Source organism: Sinohyriopsis cumingii, chromosome 1 (assembly GCF_028554795.1).
Source record: "Sinohyriopsis cumingii isolate HCF-2022 chromosome 1, ASM2855479v2, whole genome shotgun sequence".
Taxonomy (NCBI): Eukaryota; Metazoa; Mollusca; class Bivalvia; order Unionida; family Unionidae; genus Sinohyriopsis; species Sinohyriopsis cumingii.
Genome location: NC_142961.1, coordinates 8,751,382 through 8,775,689, shown reverse-complemented (window position 1 = coordinate 8,775,689; position 24,308 = coordinate 8,751,382). Strand labels below are relative to the sequence as shown.

Genomic DNA, 24,308 nt, shown 5'->3' with positions numbered 1-24,308 from the left:
CTGATATATTGTTGCATTTTCCAAAGTGACTGGAACACATTTATTGTGCCACGAAAGTTTAATTTTTGCATGCAAAAAAATTCTGCTTACTGTCACTGCCAATGGCATAAAACGCAAATAAAATTTCCCATCTTTTGAAACCACAGATATATGGCCATTAAATTAACTGAAGATGGGGTATCTTGTAAAGTTGTTTGCTAAACTTTTTAACTGGTTCAAGTTTCATTCCTCTATCAACAGCATCATCCTCTGGGTAGCCTCAGCAAGATGAGTCTCCAGCTGACCAAAATTTAGGCCATTTTAAGTACATGTACATTTAGCATGTAAACAGCTATAACATGTGATACTTGCAACAACTGTAGTGAATTGTTAAGTGACAATCGGATACAGATCAAAACGAGGACTACCATTTTTTAATACGTTTGTTATTTGTGTTTTCTAATGGGATGGAAGTCATACATGAAGTTTATAACATGATCTATACTTGAATTCATGGATTTATTACATATTAGTACAGTACTTAACGGATTATGGATTGTACTGCACAAATATACATTTTCAATATACAAGTTTTTCAGTTTAGTTTTAATCAAAAGCATGTATTTTTGCATCTGCTCTTATTACCCACACACCCATACCCCACTCCTGCATGCCATATTTTACATAAATGCATCATTTTCTTTAGCTGACTGACTTGGTTGGTTATAACACGTTTTGGTCTATAACATGGTCACGTTCTCTGGACCTCAACTACCATGTTATAGCAGGGTCACACTGTATACTGGAAGACAGTCCTCACCAAGTCACATGACTGTACATGAAATAGTGTCAAAGAAATGGAAGTGAAACACAAAATCTTTCACACTAAATCTAAGGAATATGCTATTGTTATGGAAATGGTATCTACATCATGCTACCTGCAAATGATGGGGTAAAAAAGTAAATACACATAAATATTTTAAAAATACTCTAATTTTATTAGAAAGAGCTATACAAAGTTTCCAGTCTGAATGGGGCAAGTAAGAACCAATATGGAGTGTTACATTTCTTTTTGTGATGTTTTGCACTACAGGGTATATCAGCATTACCAATGTGTATATGGTCTGAGAACAAAATCTAATTTAAAAAAAACACATCGAGCAAACAAAAGCTGCCAATCTCATTCATAAAAAAGTATTTACAAATTTGAATTTAATGATATTTACAAGCATTGCTTTCTATAAAAATGGGGTAATTCTTGCTGTCAAACATATTTCAATAAGAAAAGAAGCATATCCAAAAATCAATATAAAAAAAATCTTCCTACTCTTTGTAAATATGACATCTCTGAATCAAAATGTTTTAAATTTTTGTGATTGAAAGCTCAAAACTCAAACAGAAAATAACTAAAGACAGCAAAACAAATTATTAAATTTATATTTGCATAATTAACCAACCATACTTATTCAACAAAACGTAAGTGCATAAAATTCTATTTAAATTTCCTGGTTGTTCCACAAAAGCATCAACTTGAGGAAATCAGACTCTAATAATTCAAGCAAACAAAATCTTTAAAGTCAATAAGGCAGTTATGTGAAAGAAAAGTTTCTAATTCGCATTCGATACTGTGAACTGTGAACAGCTTAAATTTTAGTAAATGTAGTACAATTGGCAAATTTTGAACAAACTTAGACAAAGTCGATAAGGCAAATTTGTTTGTATTAAGCAAGATCCCGCAAAAGGCTTGGATTAAATGAGTTTACAAGTTACCATTACAAAAGCAACATCTATGTAAAATTTGCCTAACTTTTTAAAAATCCCTAAACCAAAGCTCTAACTAAAAGTTTATTTGTTTATCTATAATGATAAAACATTCTCATGTGATAATAAATCACAGAAATATAAAAACATGAAAGATGGACAGATTGGACCTTTGTATGGTCAAGATACATCTTAAGGCATTTTTAACAGGATTTGAAAATACAAGAAAGAAATATTTCTTTTTCCTTAATCTATATTGTCCCTCAAGAAACAATTGTTATTTTTTAAGTAAAATTCAATAAAATGTATGCAAGTACAGTGAATGATAATATTTTGTACATGGGTTCTATTTATAGAATAGTACATCTATGCATTAGCCATTTAAATTCATACATCAAGTAAACCATTCATAAATAATTGGATATCAAAGTATGATCTACAATTATACAAACAGTACAGTAATATTCAGTATTTTCTGTTCATATAGAATCTGAAATTTAGCATATTTTACACACTGTACATATACAAATAAATCAACATGTAAAAGGGTAATTCGACCTGCAGCTTTGAAAACCAAATAAACTCAACTGGCAAAGATAAAATATGATAACAGATACTACCTACATTCCTCACTTTACTGAAACAAAGGTCTATATCAGTTTGGGGAGCTGTGATGGCTCAATGGTTAACATGCCAGACTCATGACTGAAAGGATTCAGGTTCAAATCCCACCAATGGACCACCCTGGGTCAGCTATCATGGTGTGTTCTAAAGCAAGGCACTTTACTCTGAATGGCCTCGACACAAAATAACCTCTTTCTGCTGCTGTGTCGTAAAGCATCCAACCAAATCAACCCATATCAGTTTGGTAAACAGATAAGCAATAAAAGCAAAATTTTCAAGCCTGATACTCAAATGCAGTACAAATACTATGATCATAAAAGAAAAAGTAGAAAAAATAAGGCTGGACTATAAAGAATTTGGTTTTTCTTACTGTATCCGAGGAAAGCCTTTGAAAATCTGAAGCAATGACAATAGGAAGAAAAGTTAACTGTGAGAAAAAACTATATGACAAGTTTCCTGTAAACATTTTCACAAAGTTTGCACATGGAAATAACTACTATAGGCAACAGGAAGCTAAATTTGTAGGCCTCAATCAGGGAACAACAAGGTTTTAAAACCATTACCTACTAGAATATAACTTTCAGATTTCAAATGAATATAGATTACCTAATCATGAAAGAAAATGTCACCTATTTAGTTCATAGTTAGCAAATATTAAAACTTTTTCTTCCCATGAAAAATACAAATATTAACTTTTTCCACCGCACTCTGAACCATTCTTCTGTTTTGGGGTTTTTTGTTTCTTTTTTCAACAGCAAAGTGTACAAACTAGCCATCATTATACAAAACAAAGCATTTCATTTGGAAAAGAAGAAATCTTCATTGCTTAAAATTGTACATTTTCTTTTTAAATAATCTTGTAGGTAAAAGGAACCCTTTTGAAATTTATTAGTCTGCACAGCAATAAGTTGTTTCAACTCTCCATGTTATAAATGTAAAGCATCTTGTATGAAAAAGTGGAATATAAATTAGTGTCAAACAAAATTATAATATGTCTAGATGAATAAGATGACGGAAATGCAAATGTGCAAGATGTACAAAGTCTGCACTCTGTGTATATATATTATATGTATTATACCTATTTGCTATCCAAAGCATGAAGGTTGTATCTGGCAAAGACATCATAACTTGGATGATGTTGTAAAACTCAAAAAATGAAGACAAAAAGTGAAATAAAAGATATGTATGTTACAAGGCACAAGTTTTCCAATTTATGCCATAAGTAAATCATATTGAAAAAAAAACATAAGAATCCGGAGATTTCTGTTCCTAATGTATTCTTCGGAAACTGGAAAAAAATTCTGTCAAATAAGGAACACTACTTCAATCATAAAATGTCCTCTGCAGTCAAGTGTCATTTAAGTAGATGTTAAGTGTAAAAATGAAGTAATGACAGGATTCACAAATGTCCTTTGTAAACAGATGTACTATATAAGAAGGTATGTTTGAAAAATAGGTGAAGAGAAATTAAAGACAATGTTCATGTAAACAGATGTTTTGGGGATTTAAAATAAAAAATATAAAGGTGTCTGCCAATATAGGTTTCAATGTACTTAAAAAGGAATTCAATCTGACCAAGACTGAATGGGGTAAAGCACTTATTTTCTGCATGGAGTTTCTGAAAAACAAATTATCTAGACAAACTTTAAGTCTCAGTCACAATTATGAAAATCTTGCTACAAATGGTAAATCAAAACATAATCATATATGCTACTGGCTGCAAATGATATCATGTAAGTAAATTATAACGTACAGTAATACAATATTTGCATAAATTTGTAAAGTTCGAATGTTTAAGTGAATAGTTCATTTCAAATTGTGTTGTCTTGCTGAAATCTGCCATAGTCATGCTCTCAACATCTTGGTGATTTCAGTTACATACTGAAATAATTATAAATCTTTAATGGTAAATACATACATCTCAAATTTTTTAATTCTAATTTCACCAATTTACAATGGCATAACATGATTGATGCAAACAACCAAGAATGGATGGGTCCCAGAAATTTTGAACTTTTCTGGGGAAAACCAAACGGAAGTATCTGAACATTCTGAATCTGCAGAACAAAGAAATTCGTAAACATCCTGAAGTTAACAAATACTTAAAATATATTCTGAATTTTCTTGGTACACTAACAAGTTTACTCCTCAAATAAACTTTATTCATGTAATTTGCCTTTATTTTTAGGAAAAAAAAGAAAAGTATCGATCATTTCAGACACTTCTGGAAATCTGGAAATGTGCACGGTGTTTACATCCACATATTGCAGTTTCCCTTGTTCTTCTGTATATAGCACTGCGTGTAAGGTTAACACGATACCTTGAGAAAATGTGATCAACAATGATGATGGAGAATAAAATATATGTATGTATGTATAGGGTTAAAATAAGTCTGTAAAATGAATGCCATGACAGCTATGTTTCAATAATGTTTTAAAGATGAGAGGCACTCAGGTCTTCAAATGGTTTTGAAGGTGGGGATGAAAAACTTCAATATTGCATCATCAAACACAACCTGAAAAAATAATTTTAAAAAAAGAGTTAGATTTTGAAATGAACCCTCCCACCCCCCGACTTACAAGGTCTGAAACCAATTACTTATTACTGTGAAGCAATCTATATTAGAAGCTATACTCTCTTATGGTTTTGCAAAATTCGTACTTGTGGCATCTATATGACATTTAAAATTGTTTAAATAAACCTGAAGACTGCAACAACAATCAAATCCCCCGAGTGGCCGAGTGGTCTAAAGCGCTCACCATTCCGGATCACTGCCATCTCACCTCTGTCTGCGTGGGTTCGAGTCCAAGGCTCGGCTAGCGTGGATATGTGGGAAAGCCTGCCAGTAGCTTCTCGTGGGTTGGTGGTTCTTCCCTGGGTTTTCCAGGGTTCTTCCTCCACCAGATATACTGGCCACCATGTATAGCCTATCTTGTGCTGAAAAATGGCGTTAAACTCTAGAACAACAACAATCAAATCCAGTAAAAAAAAAGTGTTATCCAAAGAAGAAATTTTTTTGTAGTAATAACTTTTTATTTTTTTAGCTGTGACAAGATGCCAATTTCATTTGCAAGAAGGCATAGACCATGCATGCTGAGCCCATTGTCAAAACATCACTGTATAATATGTGACCTTGACCTGATGATCAAAACGTTAAGCAAGCATGTCACACAATGAATCATCTTGCTTCATACTGGTTCAATAAGAGAATCCACGAAGGATTTTAGGAAATGCAAGCAAATGGAACAAACTTCAACCAAAACCTTAACACAAAATTTCCGACTAGAGTTTTGACTCCAGGGTAACAGTGACTTGTGAGCCTGTTGCAGACTAAATTATTTTAACTTCAATTAATTCCAAGTAAAAAGAAAATCATCAATGGGTTTAGGAAAAATAAGCAAATGAAAAACAAACAAAAACCGTAATGCATAATCTCTGCGACTGTGACCCTGACTGAAAGATGAAAATGAGTGTTGTTTTTGTTCTAGGGTTTAACGCCATTTTTCAGTACAAGATAGGCTATACGTGGTGACCAGTGTAACCGGTGGAAGAACTACCCTGGAAAACCCTGGGAAGAAGCACCAATCTACAAGAAGCTACTGGCAAGCTTTCTCACATAACCATGTTAGCCAATCCTGAGACTCGAACCCACGCAGAGGTGAGATGGCAGTGATCCAGAATGGTGTGCACTTTAGACCATTCGGCCACTTGGAGCCCCTCAAAATGAGTGAAGTGTCAGAATAAATAGTCTTCATTTCAAAGTGATCTGTGTCAAGTATGATAAAAATCTGGGCTTCAGGAGATATATGTGAAAGAAAAACAAGCAGAATCTCAGGAAAGTGATGCTGACATGGATGCCACAGGCAGGAAAGTGATGCTGACATGGAGGCCACCTGCAGGAAACTGATGCTGACACAGATGCCACTTGCTGGAAACTGATGCTGACATAGATGCCACCTGCAGGAAACTGATGCTGACATGGATGCCACCTGCAGGAAACTGATGGTTTCTTCTTGCTTCTTGTCACTGGGAACTTTACATGACCAATATAGGTTGCATACAGGTTTCAATAAAAATTATATTATCAAAAGAACTTTCCTGGTTCCTTGAAAAGGTTTACAATGTATACAGTTTGTAGCCATTAAATGTCATACAAAAAGTATGGTAGTCCCACACTATTAGGTACTTAGTATAATGCAGAGCCGTGATATTTCAGTGGTAGAGTGCTAGGTTCACAACGAAATAGGTTCAAATCATATCTGGACAAACTGTTGGCATATCTCCATAGGCAAGGTACTTTCCTCCCAACACTATACAGTCACTGATATGCTGCTGTACCATTCAATGCCAACCATCCAGATACATTTTTAGACATAATTTCACTTCAATTACCGAGTTATTGCAATCAAAATGTCATGTAAAATACACTCCATCACATTGTGGCTTTGATAAAACATTATATATCCTTGCTTGTCATGTACTTCAGGGCTCCCATCAACAACATTATTCTGAGGGAGCTCTGAGCCAAACACCTTAAGACCTTTAATTCTCAACTCAGAAACAACATTGTTCTGAGGGAGCTCTGAGCCAAACACCTTAAGACCTTTAATTCTCAACTAAAAAACAGCATTGTTCTGAGGGAGCTCTGAGCCAAACACCTTAAGACCTTTATTTCTCAACTCAAAAACAGCATTGTTTAGAGGGAGCACAATACAAAAACCTCAAGACCTTCTAATTCTCAATTCATAAACTGCAGAACAAAGACAGTTAAATTATCAGAAACAAATCTTTTTTATGATACCCCTTCTTTTGGAAAATAAATGTTTATTGTTGCTGAGTAATTATTTTGAGCTCCATTTCAAAATCAGCTACATATCAATCATAAACCTTAAATCTATGTGGTCAGGAAATGTGATGAACTGCTGGTAATTTGTAAGTAGGGCAAGAAAATAGTCAACTCCTACCTTAAGTGCATGTGAATGTCATCATGTGGGCTAATTTACCCATCTTAAATTAAATATTAATTCTTGTTTTAAAATTTAATACTAATATGTTTTAACCAAAGTCAATTCAGATCTGATGATCAAAGACTCTGCATTTTAAATGTCATGAAACATTGTCCAGACAAAAATTATTGATCACTATGGTCAGGTACAAACCAAACAGGGTTAACAGAACAGGCCATCCAGTCTTATCATTATAAATAACTGTAGTTCAAACAGCTTTACAGGGACCCAGAGTGGCCGCGTGGTCTAAAGCGCTCTTCGTTATGGATCACTGCCATCTCACCTCTGTCTGCGTGGGTTCGAGTCTCTGATTCGGCTAATGTGGGTATGTGAGAAAGCTTGCCAGTAGCTTCTCATGGGTCGGTGGGTCTTTCCTGGGTTCTTCCTCCACCATTAATACTGGCCGCCAAGTGCAGCCTATCTTGTCCTGAAAAATGGCGTTAAACCCCACAACAACAACAACAACAAACAGCTTTACAACATCACAGCTTCAATGCATCAACACAGTGACATTCAATACAGTTTGTATTCAATCACATATTTAGGTTGACATCATCCATAAAGTCTATGTACTTTAATGTTTATTTTGCCATACATATTTCTCAGGGTTTGTACATATGGATATTGGATGTCAGATTTGCACTACTTTTATTCAGGACCAACCAGATGTCATAAGAAGCCTGGTAAACCCCATGTGTGTGTGTATATGTATTCACTGTATGTATGTATGCATGTGTGTGTGTGTGTATACACACACAACTTTCCATTAAGGCTGAGTAGTGTGATAAGATTTCAAGATGGTCACTGTGGTAGCCTTATTGAGTAGCGGATATGTTGATATGACCATCCATTCAGGCAGAGTAGCAAAACGATTTTCAAAATGGTCACTGTGATGGCCATATTGGATGTCTGAGCAACAGCATCCAGGTTCAATTAAACTAGGGGATGGCATTTTGTATAAAGTTTCAAGGCAATTCTTGGAGTAGTTTACAAATAGTGACAACAAATTGTTGCTAACAGATGGACTGATGACAGACCAAACACCATCCCATAAGCTCTTCTGGTCTGTGAACATTAGAACTGAAAATGACACCCATTACTGATATAGCTGGTATTCAATGCCTATATGACCTGCATGATTTGTGCTATACCAATTATTGATTAAAATAACTTGTTGAAACTTATGACATCTTGTGACAATCTACTGTGGATATGAAAAATGGCTTTTATGTGGATCAATGCATCAAGTACCAACATCAATGTAACAATATATGCCTTGTGCATTGTTCATTCCAAGAACTAAGATTTAGACCAAGCCAAACCTTCATAGCACTACTCACCAGTATATATGTACTATTACACAGAGGTTGAACCAGGTTCTTCTATCTGACGACAGATGTCTATCTTTTCCACAGACATGTCTTTGTTCATTTGTGTCACCTCTAAAATGGCCTTTGCGAGAAGCTGTAATGGAAGAATTGAATAATTATCAAGGACTGCACAGAACACTTAATCATTAACATAAAATTGAATATTTGTCAAGGAATGAACAGAACACTTGTTATCTACTGTAGCATAATTCTTCTTCAAATACAGCTGAATTCAACTCACTTTTTGATTTGCTGAACTTCAAAATTTACAGCAGTAAAATCCATGATATACAAGTTTCAACTCTGAAGCCATTCTGACAACTTTATTCTTTCAGAGAGGCAGTGACATTTTTTTCCAGCCATTTTATAAAATAAAAAAGGATCCTATACAAGAGACACCCATTTTTATGTTTCACATTGCAAACATGTGCATGTGTGTGGTAATAATATGTTCTTAGTGTGCATGTGTGGTTATACTACTAGCCATTTATACATCTGTTTTTACTACTGGTTCTAACTGTGTGTGTGTGTGTTTGTGTGCATGCATGTATGTACTTCTACTTCTGCTGGATATTCTAACAAATGTGTGTTTTTATACTGCTGGATCTTCTAACATGTATGTGTGTGTGTTTTTATACTACTTGATCTTCTAACAAGTATGTGTGTATTTATACTACTTGATCTTCTAACATGTGTGTTTTTATACTACTGGATCTTCTAACATGTATGTGTGTGTGTGTGTTTTTATACTACTTGATCTTCTAACAAGTATGTGTGTCTTTATACTGCTGGATCTTCTAACATGTATGTGTGTGTTTTTATACTACTTGATCTTCTAACAAGTATGTGTGTTTTTATACTGCTGGATCTTCTAACAAAGGATCTTCTAACATGCCAGTGATAGAAAATTTTGACAAAATATAACTACCAGTATACATCAGGAAATCTTAATAACTGGTCATATTGGAATACTGTACAATAATTACATTCCCTACGAACAGCTACATCTAGTAACTTCTGCTAAGTATGAAAAACCTACATTTTATTTAGTAACCTTACAGAAGACAAGTTAAATCTACAGAGACCCTTAACAATTCTTTTCTCCAGTACCATGTTATAAAATGAAACTCTTCACTGTTTCTATAATTCTATAATCACTCTCAAGCTAAAGTTTGAATGTCCATGGGGCAAAGACCACAAGGGTAAAGATGGACTCCAGAAAAATGTAATGGCTGTATATATGCACTGGTCACAAGTCCTGTAAATGAATATACATATATAGTACAAAGATAACAATTTCTGGGGCAAAATATACTTCTTTGATAATACTTACCCAGTCATAATACATTAGGAGTATGACCACCAACTTGGAAATCTTTAAGCTCACAAGCTACACTCTGCCTAATTACCAAGATTTAAGTCAGATGAGAATGGTCTCCCTTGTTACAGAGGGCACATCAAATCCTCCTTATCATCATTTTAAACTGTAGTGGATATATGCACTCTTCTAGGGATGCAGCTGCAGGGAGGGCTTGTGGGGTTTGCCCATATTTTGATAAAGTATGTATTATTGAGGAAACTTATTTTACTTAAAGTAAAATTAATCTTAACACCAGTAGTAGAGACAACAATATTGGCAAGATATTGCTATCCATTCCAGAGCTGTAGCAAGAACATTTTCAAGATGGCCATTGTGGTGATCAAATTGGGCATAAGACTGGCACCATTTTCATTTAAGACCAACTAGACATCGTAAGAAGAATTTTAGTGAAAACCTCATATTGATATAGCCATTTGTTTGGGAGTAGAGATAATATTTTCAAGATAGCCAACATGGTGCCCTTATTGAGTGTCATTTTCATTTAGGACCAACTAGACAGCACAAGAACTGTTCTGATGAAAACCCCATGCCAAAATGAATTTCTCTTTAAAAGTAGCTAAAGCAAAATTTTCAAGATGGCCACATACTGGACATCAGATATCAGCACCCTGAAATCATAATATGTCTGCACAGTGAAACAGTAGCCCTTAATTGTGACCGAAGGACTTTAGTTACTCTCGTAACGTGGCTTTACAGGAACAGATATTTTTCCTGCTGAACCAATGGACTGGTTGATGGTAGTCATTGTACAGCATGGCAAAAAGCAGGTCATATAGTGCGGAGGCAATTGAGTACAGTGCCTTGGCCATGAACACACCATAGTAGCTGTCCTGTGCTTATCTGATGGAGGATTCAAACCTGTACCCTTTCAGTTGCAAGTTTATCATGCTTACCAATGCCTGCACCACCACAAGTCTGGTCTCCATTTAACAAATTGCAATATTTACTCTGACGATAACATATCTTGATAAAATTGCATATAACATGCTGTGCTTAGTTCCTGAGCCTAAATGATGTTTTTATTTTTGTCCTGGCAGGACCATGTCAACAAATGAGAATTGTGAAGCACACATTCCTAAAAATGCACTCTGAAAGAACAAGATACTTAAGTTATTGGGGTCTTCAACAGAGGCATCTTCCCCACTTACTGTAATCTATCCAGGTCCATCTGTCTGGCAAAAAATAAAAATAAATGAGTATCTGATCAATGTTTGGTGAACTTAAGTGACTAAGTCATGAAAAAGCTGGCAAATGAAGAGGTATCGGCCACAATGCTGTTGGTACCCATATCAAAGCAGAAGTTGTAACTGATGACTGCCTGGAGCTTGTGCCTCAATACATGGGAAGACCAGTCTCATCTGTCTTAGCAGGCATGTAACCTTTTAGCAGTGCTGCTGCTAAAACAAGTCAAATGATATGGGCTTTATTTGTGAGGTAATGGTGGTATTACTAATCTATTACGATCTGGGAACGTATTTGAAGAACAAATCAATAATATCCAAGCTATGACAAAGGATCTAAGTCATCGTGTGTAAGAACTTACAACTGGGAAATTATCCCCCAGTTTTAAGTGTTGATCTTGACTTGCATGACAAGTATGGTTTTCATAATATTATTCAGCTCTCAACTCAATATGAAGCCCAAAAGGATGAAACAAAATTCTAAAACTGATGGTGTACATCTATTTTTTAAGTGTTTATCCTGAACCATATTAGATGTGTTTTGAAACAAACTGAGCAAAAAATTACTAAACATCTTATATAGAATTATAAAAATCCAAGTGTCAATTCCTGCCCACTGGAAATGAATCAAAATTCTAAACCTGCTGTGCAGATCTAGAGAACACCCTGAATTATATCCACAGGTTTAAAGTCTTTATCTTGAACGTCACATAATCTCAGCCCTTTCTTCCAGCAGCATGGGGATACAAATCTTGGTAGAAATAAAACCTGGAATCTGCAGTGTCCTCTCATTTGTAAATGGCAATATGACGATCGAGCTGTCTCCTAACCCTGACAATATTTGAGTCATAACAAATCCGAGTTCCTCCCTTAATATAATGCCCTTATTAAAACACCATTTTGATAAAATAGGTAAATTGATGGCTCCCATTTTTTTTTATGAAGCATTAAAATTTATTTTTAGTGTACTTCATTATAAGACAGTCTCACTATAGAGCAGTATACTCTATGGATTCCAATTAAAGCATTACAATGTGGGAGAACTGTATAATGTATTTCATTAAAAGGATGTCTCACTACAAGCCAGTATATTATGGTTCGATTGACAGCATTACAATGAGGGAGAACTGAAAAATGTATTTCATTAAAAGGATGTCTCACTACAAGCCATTATACTATGACTCCACTGACAGCATTACAATGAGGGAGAACTGTATAATGTATTTCATTATAAGGCAGTCTCACACAAAGGCAGTATATATACTCTGTGGTTCCCATGGACAGCATTATAATGAGGAAGTACTGCATTACAATAGTTTCAGTTAAATTCAGCCACTAAGGCAGATGTTACATGACTTTCGAAACCTTTTGACACATAATCCTAATACTGTTGACAACACCACCAATTTGCTGATATCCATGTCCCATAAGTAAGAATAAAAATTGCTTCCTTACATCGTCATCTTCATCAATGTTATCAGTGTCATCACTTGTGACTGTGATCTTCCTCTCCACCCTTGTCTCAACCACACCATCTTTCTCTGTCTTGTACTGTAAGGGAGTGAAAACATGCATTTCAATTACTGTATAAAAGCCTGATTTATGAACAGATATCATAATGCCTTTTTCTAAAACTAAATAAGAAGCCCAAGTGGGCCTGTGATTGCTCACCTAACACCTGAACTCAAGAGAAGGCAAAGAATCGGAGTCACTTTCTGTAAAAATGTTATGAAAACAATTTCAAGATTTCTTTAGTTTTTATAGTTTCATTCATATTTGATGGCATATCAACATCATGTGACAAGCACTGAAAGGCTTCCATGTTGGAGTTTGTCAAATTTTACTGAGTAAATATTGTTGTTGTTTTGCTTTGTAATGGTGGCCACATTTGATGATGGATAATCATCATTCCTTAACAATGAAAAGCCTTCAAGCAAGGACAGTCAAATGTGATCAAACCCAAACCAAGTTAAGAAGCTTTTTGGAAGTTATTAAATCTTTTTTTATTTTTAGCAGCAGCAGCAGCCATGTTTGGTCCATTGTTTTAGATGTAATGCCATATTTCAGCACATACAGGGTGACCAGTATAAGTGGTGGAGGAAAAACCCAGTAACAACCATCAATCCACAGCAACTTCTGGCAAGCTTTCTCACATACCCACGTCATCTGAGGTGAGACTTGAACCCATGCTGTGAGATGGCAGTGATAGGTAAAGGCAATCACTTTAGACCAGTCAGCCACCAGCATCCCCTGGTCCATTTCTACTGTGTGGTGTTTGAGAAGTCATTCAAATAATAATGCTTTACTACAAGACCATCCACCCACTGTTTTCATAAATTCACCTCTCTTTCAAAGGCTGATCATATAAATATCAGCAACTTACGATAGCAGCAGGATTGGGTTGGCATAATCTGTCTCCGTAAATTAAATCTGTGACATTTTGAAAGCTATCTGACCATAAAATCAGCACGCTTTTGTCAAATACTTTTTGAGAAGATTTATCTAATCTTAGTGATGGTAGCTATATCTGATAATTGACTGGCATAATTTAAAGATCTTCATGTTACATTCCTTCTGTCAAATCCTGTTGAGTAGTGTACAAGAAGTCATTTAATGGTTTTTTTATATAAAAAAATTGGGGGGGGGGGGTAATTGTGGCCATATCTGATGGTAGACTGGCAACATCAGAAAACATTCCGATAGAACTTAATGACAGGGTGCTTTCTGTCAAATTTGGTCAAATTATGTTGAGTAGTGTACAAGAAGTTGTTTAAAGATTGTACTCTATTTTTAGTCATAGTGACCATATTTAATGGTAGATCAGCAAAGTATGAAAAGACTTTCAAGTCGGGTTGCTTTCAGTCAAATCTGGTCAAATTCTGTTATTTAGCTGTCTTAAAGATTTTTGTTTCTCTTTTCATTAATGTTGGCCTTATTTGATAATAGATCAGCAGCCAATAAGCAAATCTGAAAAGGCTTGATGCTAGCATGATCAGTCAAAGGACAGCAAATGGACAGTACAAAGCAGTAGTTATCAGCATACATTCAAATTTGAATAGTGAATATAACTTCTCTTTCCGTCTTTTTTAAAAATTATGTTTGTAGGGGGTCATTTTTTACCAATGAAATCAAATTACACTGTATTTACTTCCAAACCTAATTAAGGCAGGGAGCTAGTTAGGTTACATTGTTCTGTAGTTGTTGTTGTTGTTGTTGTGGGGTTTAACGCCATTTTTCAGCACGATAGGCTATACATGGCGGCCAGTATTAATGGTGGAGGAAGAACCCGGAAAACCCCGGAAAGAACCACCGACCCACAAGAAGCTACTGGCAAGCTTTCTCACATGCCACATTGGCTGAATCTTTGACTCGAACCGCCGCAGACAGAGGTGAGATGGCAGTGATCCGTAACGAAGAGCGCTTTAGACCACTCAGCCACTCGGGGCCCCACATTGTTCTGTAGCACCAAAGCATATTCATACCTATTGGGTTAGAGCGTCCGCCTCGGATGCGGGAGGTCATGGGTTCGAACCCCAGCCGAGTCATACCAAAGACTTACAAAAATGGTACTAACAGCTGCCTTGCTTGGTGCTCAGCATTAAAAGGTTAGTGTAAGGACAGGTTGGTCTGGTGTCAGGATAACGTGACTGGGTGGGACATCATGCTAGATGTCTGCAGCATGATGCCCCAGTGCTAGACATCACTATAAACTGTCACACTGCAGACATTGTAGCGATATGACTAAAATATTGTTAAAGTTATGTTAAAAATCCTAATCACACACTCATACCTATTGAATGAAATAAACAATTATCCTATGAATAAGGTAAGATCAGTTCCCATATACGAGTTCAAGTTCAAATAATTATTTATAAAGCCTTTACATGAGTATCTTAACAGGAACTCCCAATTTGGGCATTTTATGGATTTTTAAGCAATCAGTTCTGCTGACTGATAAGTATGACCCACTCTGGGAGCCTGATATATGCTGTCACATAAATGATGTTCTCTTTCAATGAATTTCTCACTTTTTTATACAATATTCTTTACAACAAGCACTGTGAAATTGTAACTTTTCATGGGTAAAATTTTTTGTGGCTTTGAGAAACCTGGCATTGATAAGAGAACTGTTGCTGATATAAAAACAAAATTTCATTGGGTCTTTGAATACATGGATGATGACAGCCACAAAAATTGGTACCCACCTCTCAAAAAACAATGAATTCCTTGCATTGGCATTCCAAAATGGAATGTAACATAATAATTCCTACATACTACTCTATATATATATATATATATATATATATATATATATATATATATATATATATATATATATGGTTAGAACGCATACTGAACTGTAATCAGCAGACTCAGACCTGCAGTCCCTTAAAGATCTGGCATATCAAGGTCTACAATGTTTATGCTACTCGCAATTTCATCCAAGTAATTTCAAACCTGATTTGTCAGTGTATCATGTGATGGCAAACCAGGATCAATACTGAGTGCTGTTGGTGTATACATATACATGTAAATAATGTACATGAATTTCATTTATGAAAGACATCAACCCAACAACGACAAACCTGATTAACCTTCTATCCTAACATATAAAAACTGATATAAGATAAAAAGGAATAAAGCTTGAATGTTTTCACTTTGTTATGATCGGTAAACTACCTACGGGGGTGGGGGTGGGGGTGGGGTAATTCCTTGATAGCAAGGGAAACAAGCAATAGGATACCATAAGACTTAATACAAAATCATCTGGAAGTTCTCATAATCTCTAAGGCAACACATATTTATCTTCAGTGTGGATCAAATAAGTATATCTATATTATTCCAATGCAGAAAGGACGATTTGTGTCAAATTCTTTCAATTCTCTTAAGGATCTTTTTTTACGCGAAGGTGTACGACTGTGTTTCTACCCTTACTATCGGCAGCCATATTTGATGACAGAACAACATCAGTTGTATAAATCTTAAAGATGTTCTAGCTAGGACAGTTTCTATCGAATTTGAACAAAGTCTGCCAAGTGATGTTTTCGAAGTTGTTAATGGCTTTTCTATTTTTAGCAACACTGGCCATAACTGAAGCCAGATTTATACAATATGTATAAACTTAAACGCCCTCCAGGCCAGAATGTATTCTACATAATTCTGTAAAATTCTGAAGAAAAAAATGGTCAAATTGTACTGAGAAGTTTCTGAGCAGTCATTTACAGTTTTTATCCATATTCTGTAATAAAATGGCAGATGTATCTTATGGTGGATTAGTGCGTGTGTGATTTGGATTTTTAACAAAGCTTTAACAGTTTTTCAGTCATCACTATGATGTCTGCAGAGTGGCAATTTATAGTGACGTCGAGCACTGGGGCATCATGCTGCAGGCATGTAGCATGATGTCTCACTTGGCTGGGGTATGGACCCATGACCTCCTGTATCAAGTCAAATTCTACTGTGTGATTTTTAAGACAATGAACAATTGTGGATAGATGACATAAAACTAACAACACATTTTGTACAATGGATTATACCATATGCCCACATGACTTTCTTGTCCAGGTGAGCTAAAATTCGAAGGATTTTTCATAGTGACATCTTACAATGGTACACACAAGCTAAAAAAAGAAACTGAATATATCTACTACAATTATGACGATAACAATCACACTACATGTGAAAAGATTATTGTTTGAATATATTTTGGACATCGTCACTCTAATTGCATATCTCCTGTATACATACAAATATTCTATATTTGTTAATTTTCTGTATAATATTATGAAAGTGAAAGGAAAGAAAAGATAAATAAAAGTCCTGCAAATGAAAGTTGTACAACAGGATACACATTTCATGCACTCTGAACACAGTATTAATTTCAAAACAAAGCCCATGCAAAAATGAAATTTTTTTGAAGTTCACCCTACAAAGCTTTATTTGGTGATTGACATGATGAATGAAGCATTTCTATGAAAAGACTTCAATACAGTACAGCCTATCAACAGTGAAATTCTGCAATGGACTGGCTTGGCTAAATTACATCTTTTATCAGTTTAACTCTGAAGGGTCCTCTGTACTAATGAGTTGTCACAAGGGTTTATTATCACTTATACCACATATACTCGCTTACAAGTCAGGTGCACACAGCATAGACCTTGATCTGCCAGTACATAACTTGCCTACAGATCAGGGTTTATGTTGTCTGTTCCACTAATTAATCTTAAACTGTACAGACCCATATCGGCTGGTACATTATGTTATGGCAGATCAGGGTCTATGTTGTTCAATTGATTATTTCTAACAAGCTTCATATATCCAGATCTGCTGGCACATAATTTTATGGCAGATCCAGGTCTATGCAGTTTGCAGTTGGCTCCAACTTCAAAGCAAGTATATAAGGTATTTGCATTGGCTCCAACTTCAATGCAGGTATATAAGGTATTTGCATTTGCTTTATGTTTAACAGAAGCATGCCTATAAATCTCATAAAGGAGATAATCAAATATACACCCCTACACAGCTGGTATTTCTGCCATTTCACCAAAGTGGCTTGTATCAGAGTGACCTTATAGGGACCAAAATATAAGGCCAGTGTAGACAGGAAGCATGATTAAGGATGGCCAATTAAGGAACGTTTCCCTGTTGCTGAACTGTATATGTATTAGCACAGAATGCCACAGAATAGTTGGGTCTGTGCTAAATGCACTAAAAAAATCTTTTTATCATCACATTAATGAGGAAACTTCACAATTATCCAAGTTTCATTACTGTATATTTTCATAAATTAGCAATTTCCTGATTAATTTATTTGATTACTGCATAGTAAAAATTGTGTTTTGTAACATGGCTGCGAAAACTGTGAAGATTAAACAATGTGAAATTTCCCCATACAAAGTAACTAAGATAAAGCAGCCAGAAATAAAGATAGCAAAGTGGATATTATGTTGACATGACAGGGTTCCTAGCCTCTTTCTAGCAATGGGGCCTGGTACCTTTATTTTGCAAAACAAAAAATGGTCAGATGGAAACATTTTTAGGACTTGCACATAGGAATTCTGCACGGTTTTAAAATACTTTATTGCTGAAGTGACATACATTTTCGATGAGATTGGAGTCATGTTTTCAGCCCCGTGGACCACAAAAAAGCATGCATTTATATTCAACTTCACTCCATGCAATGCACATAGTCATCAGTGAAAAAACAAAAACACCACTCTGACTGGCAGGAACATTATACAATTTTACAATTCGGAAAGATGAGAAAGGGGGGAGGCAGACAGGCAACTCATCCTGCACACTCTAGGCTTAACCCCCACTGCCAATCAAGTCAATTAAAATAGTACAGCAAACCTGCCTGCAAAGAACACTAAAGAGATCAGAAATATATGTCCTTTAAGGGTAGGTGTCCAGTATACAGCTGGTTTAAAATCATCGTAAACCGATGAAAATGGAACAATGAATGTTCTTTTCTTTAATATTCTGAGTATGGAGATGTATGCTAAAGCAGGATTACTTTTTTAGCACTAAAGAATTCAAGTCCGAGTTTCTATCCTTTTTTTATTTCTGTCGTTCTCGTTAATGTTAGGTCTGAATAGTGCAGAACATCAAACTACAAGTTGGCAATTTCTGCAAATTAATAATCACTATATTCTGTAAGCTGGGTGGCTGAATCGCATACATACATACAGAATTTCTTTTAACCCTGTCTTTATTGGTTTGAGTCTGTAAGTTCATCTAAAATGCAGCATGGCAATAAACAAAAAACAAAAACAAAACACGCACATATGTGTTAACCCTTTCCCACATACATGCACATCAGGATGCCCCTACCTTGTCCAGTGCAAATGCCATCTGATGCCTTTACTGCATTTTAATATAAATGCATTTCAACACCTTTGCCAGATCTCCATACATGTACATCCAGATGCCCCTGGTGAACAATTAACATTTACATGGTTCATTCATATGTCCACATGTTGGGAATATCCACCCATGTAAAATAAGCTTTTTGAAAGTTTTTACAATGTCAGTGTGTGAAAGCATATTAGACTCAATCCTAAACATCCAATTACAGAGAAGAAAAAATAAGAAATTCCTCCAAACACAAATGGCTGCCACTATCTTTGCCGGCAGAATCATGGAATCCAGACTCAATTTTGAACATTATTTTCATCTCAAGACCATGTCAATAAGCACAAAAAACCGTTTTATAAACAAACAAAACAAAAACAAAAGCCCAAGTAGCTGACACTGCAATAATAATGAAAGCCAATATTGAAGCCCAACAATCAGCAGTATCAAATAATAGCACAGACCTGCTGCTGCTTGCTGTATAAGCAAGCAATAATGTTGTTGTTTATCAGGTAAGTTTTAGAAAGAAACAGTAAGCACTAAATATTGAATCTGAAAGCTTTAAATATGCATATATCAATGTGCAGTTTTTCCCAGCCAGCCATATTGTGATATGGTTAAGCTGTTGGCATGCGGTTCTATTGATAGGTCCTTGTACAATGTAGCAAGAGACATGCATATTGAGCTAAATTCATTCATGAGGGAAAGGGTTAAGTCTTGGTTTGTTGCAAGCTCTTTAACAAAATGTGAACAAATGACATGGTATACAGCAGGGTGGATAATAACTAAATAGCAAGAAGGCTAGCTAGGTAGCTAGGTACATACTGTAGTTGTTTCTATTGTTTGTGACCGTGTGCTGTGGGAAGAGGAACTAATTAAGATGCTGTCCTCAGTTTCCACAGGGATGCCATCTTTTTCATATATAACAGTGCGTTTCTCTGTCTTGACGATGGGTACATTTTTCGTTGATACTGGTATGTCCTCATGGTCAGGATTAAATTTGAAACTTTCAGTTGGCACAGTTGGTGGCTAAAATATCAATAAATCAAAAAATACTTGTACAAGAAAAATTACATCTTGAAAAGTACACTTCCAATGAAATTAGGCTGTTTACTAGTGAACAAAACAATACAAAATCAGACCACACTTTCATAAAATGTCCCAAAATGAGTAAGCAATCAGCTCAAACTTTTGTCTTACCTAAATAAAATTTCAGATTTATATATCATTTTTTAATGTCATGTATTAACATATATAGCATACTGACAAATTAGTTTATTGCATGCCCTTAATGTAGTTTCTAAATTATAAAAAAATCTGTGGAGCACAGTGGTTCCTCACTTTAAAGGCCCTCATATAACACAGGGTTGATCATGGATCTGACTGAGATGACTTACTTTATTTCTGTCACTGCTGCATAGTATATTTCTGTCCCTTATTTAGAACTTCACTTTTAATCAGCACCATATAGCCACTATTGTGCTGATGTACCATTAAATACTAAAGATACATAACACTGTACTACATGGATGCTGAAAACTAATTATAATATAGTTTCATTTCATTAAACATCCAATTTATATGGTTTTGTATACAACATGCTCTTTTACAACAAAGTACCAGGCTCCCATGAACCATTTTATAAAGAGGGATCACTGTCATGTGCTCATGGTCAAGATGTTGTGAAAGCATGACCAAGCCCCATACTCATGAAATGGTCTGAGTGCACATCATACCTACTCAGGCTCCAGTCATAAAACTGAACACACATCATGTCTACTCTAGCTCCATAGTTATGAAACTGAGCACATATCATGTCAATTCAGGTCCCATAGTCATCAAACTGAGCAAATATTGTGTCTACTGAGGCCTCATAGTCATGAAACTGTGCAAATATCATGTCTATTCGTGCCCCAAAGTCATCAAACTGAGCAAATATCATGTTTATTAAGGCCTCGTGGTCATGAAACTGAGCAGATATCATGTTTATTCAGGCCCCAAAGTCATCAAACTGAGCAAATATGTTTACTAAGGCCTCATAGTCATGAAACTAAGCAGATATGTTTGTGCACGTCCCAGAGCCATGAAACTGAGCACAAGGCATGTCTATTAAGGCCTCATATTCATGAAACTGAGCATGAGTCGTGTCTATTAAGGCCTCATAGTAATGAAATTGAGCAGATACCATGTTTATGCAGGCCCCATAGCCATGAAACTAAGCCCGAGTCATGTCTGTTAAGGCCTCATATTTATGAAACTGAGCATGATTCATGTCTATTCAGGCCTCATAGCCATGAAACTGAGCACAGATAATGTCTATTCTGGCCCCATAGTCATGAAACTAAGCACAGATAATGTCTATTCAGGCCCCATAGTCATACAACTTGGCATGTATCATGTCTATTCAGGCCTCATAGTCATGAAACTGAGCACAGATAATGTCTATTCAGGCCCCATAGTCATGAAACTAAGCACAGATGTCTATTCAGGCCCCATAGTCATACAACTAAGTACAGATAATGTCTATTCAGGCCCCACAGTCATACAACTGAGCATGTATCATGTCTATTCAGACCTCATAGTCATGAAACTGTCTTGGTACTAAAAAGAACTTGCAATCAAACGTCCAAAATAAAAAATAAAAACAAACTTACTTGTACTCTTCAACATCAATGAAATCTGACGAGATGTATGCCAATATGTGAACTAGGTATGACCAGACTTCTAGTGATTTTTACTTGTCTTGACATTAAGTAATGCAAGATGAAATGTTTGGAAATTTGAGCATGCATTCAATATTTGTCCTCGAACAGCTTGATGACCATGGGCCAAATTAAAACAAAATAATCTGTGTACATCCCACCCAACCCGACAACATTACAAAAAAACAACAAAACAGAAACCTCTTTTCTTCCACCACCAATAAATAAACAACAATACTTTTGATTGAAATAAATCATACATACCATGAAGATGGTCTGGTCCTTTATCATCTGTGTAGAAGAAATACAAACATGTTCCTACAAAAACCTTTTCTTCATTAAATCTAAATAGCAGAAATATCCCAAATTCCCAAGCTATATTATGAATATTCTAACATACTACACAATAACAGCAAGAAATGAACCTTGAAACTGGCTGTTTTTTAAAAAAATGCAGAAAGACAGAAATTTCACCTCCGAGAAGGATCAAAATGACCCATACTGGTTTGTCTACTCAGAGAGGAGCTATGGTAGCTCAGCAGTAGAGACTTGTAATCCAAGAATTGCAGTTCAATACCTGCCAAGGACAGGCCAGGTCAGTTGCCTCCTAGTGTCCACTGGGAAGACAACTTCCATTTCCTTGGCACTATGAAGCCAGTAATTAAAAGTTCTGTGAAAACTGACAAAAACGTAACAATCTGACAAACTGGTTGTAACGTTGAATGAGGATTACTTCTAAATAGCCATATGATATACCCTTTTGAGAACTGCCGTCACAGAAAATTAATTCTTCTTAATCAGAATAAAAATGTCTAATCATTAAGTCATCTGATTATTAGAGTAGCTTGAAAGCCTACCTGTACATGTAGCTTAATTATGAGTCAAATCTTGTATTCAAGGTTTCACAGACATTAAAAGTTTTACTGTCACAAACTGTTTTATTAATGACACAATAACAGTGCCCAGAGATGTCAGCCATATAGCATGCTTTTCATGAATCATCAATTTTGCAGAATCTAGGCAGAACATTATGCAATAGATAAAATGTACATTACAAGCTATAAAAACTACAAAATCACTAAATTAACTGCCCATCCTAGAATGGGAATAAAAGAAGTAAAAATAAATAAATACAAAAACAAAATTGGAATGAGTTAAAAAGTTTGAACATAAAAAAGGTAACAAAAGTTTCGAACTCATGACCTCTAGTTTGGCAGCCGGGACATAGACAAATGTGGGTGTTTATATTTAAGATATTATATTGGACTATATACACTTGCTTATAAGTAGAGTCTTACTATAAACAACATAGAACCTGATCTGCTGTAGCATAATGTGCCTGCAGATCAGGATCAATGGTGTTTGTTCTACTGATTAGCCTAACAAACTGCACAGACCCAGATCTGTTAGTAAATCATAAGATGGAAGATCAGGGTCTGTGCAGTTTACAGTTGGACTGATCTTATAGCCAAGTATATACGGTAATATAAGCCCATAACTGTAGTCAGAAATGAAAAAAGGCCAAATGATAACAATAGTGAATCCTTTAAGTCCAGAGCTCTGAATTCCTTTTCTTGACAAAGTAATAACTATCGACATTAGTCTTCACGAATTATCTGCATCTTTTTTTTCTTTATCTCCACTAAATACCAAACTTTATCCCATCAGAAACTTCAAGATCTGAGCAAACTTAGAATTCTGTAAACTTTTAGCCCCTGTTACCAAGTATAAATGACTCCAAGCAATTATAAAAAAAAGAACACTCTTTTCTTTAATATTAAAGTTGAGTTTCTATAATGAGTAGGAAAAATATCAGAGTGTATTATTTCTTTCTTAATTATTGCTCTTAAAGTCTGCTTCAGAAACCACTATCAAAGTCCGCCTTTTGCCGGACTTCACTGGGTGGAAGTAACTGGAATCCGAGTAACCTTGGAGTGATGATTCGTGTGACCACTATTAGAAGCATAATTATTGCATCAATAATAACCTCGATTTGCCAGTACACCTGAGAACTCAATTTAAGTGCATGCAGTTCACTTGTCTAATTCTTGTTATAATGAACAAAATACAATTAACCTGCCAAGTGCAGCATATGACAGTATACAATTAATTGTCATTTATACTAGAAGCTCAGTACTGAATAACATATTTATTCCTACTTCTAACTGCACAACTCGTAATGGTCTTCTTAGTAGGCTAGGCAGGAAAGATGTTGCCAGAGATTGTCAGAGGTTCACTTCTGAAGGGGAGGTCCCCAACTTCAACCTGCAGAGGCAATATTCCTAGGTAGGTGAGGGGTTGGAGGGTAATTTTTACAATCATTGGTTCCCCTACTAGATGCAGAAATGCCAATATACAAGTAAAGATCCGCATCAATACATCCCTCTTCAGTCGTGATATCCTGAGCAGACAAGCTTTGTGTTGCCCATTTCAGCACGTACAAATTTAAT

The 24,308-nt window shown here is 35.5% G+C and overlaps 1 protein-coding gene across 20 annotated transcripts in view; it reads right to left on the bottom strand.

Annotated features, from left to right (window-relative positions):
• Positions 1 to 954: 954 nt before the first annotated feature.
• The window catches only part of LOC149806390 (band 4.1-like protein 2), a 324,157-nt gene continuing 300,803 nt past the window's right edge, over positions 955 to 24,308 (bottom strand). For 17 of the 20 annotated variants that reach the window (XM_089952640.1, XM_089952704.1, XM_089952622.1 and 14 more), the window contains 5 exons: positions 22,123 to 22,149; positions 19,982 to 20,185; positions 12,758 to 12,853; positions 8,711 to 8,834; positions 955 to 4,879 (listed from right to left, as the gene is read on the bottom strand). In XM_089952640.1, coding sequence (XP_089808766.1) covers positions 8,727 to 8,834; positions 12,758 to 12,853; positions 19,982 to 20,185; positions 22,123 to 22,149 — 435 coding nt within the window. In that variant the 3' untranslated portion in view covers positions 955 to 4,879; positions 8,711 to 8,726. The remainder of the gene's footprint in view (positions 4,880 to 8,710; positions 8,835 to 12,757; positions 12,854 to 19,981; positions 20,186 to 22,122; positions 22,150 to 24,308) is intronic. The other 3 variants (XM_089952668.1, XM_089952632.1, XM_089952677.1) reach the window with 3 other exon arrangements.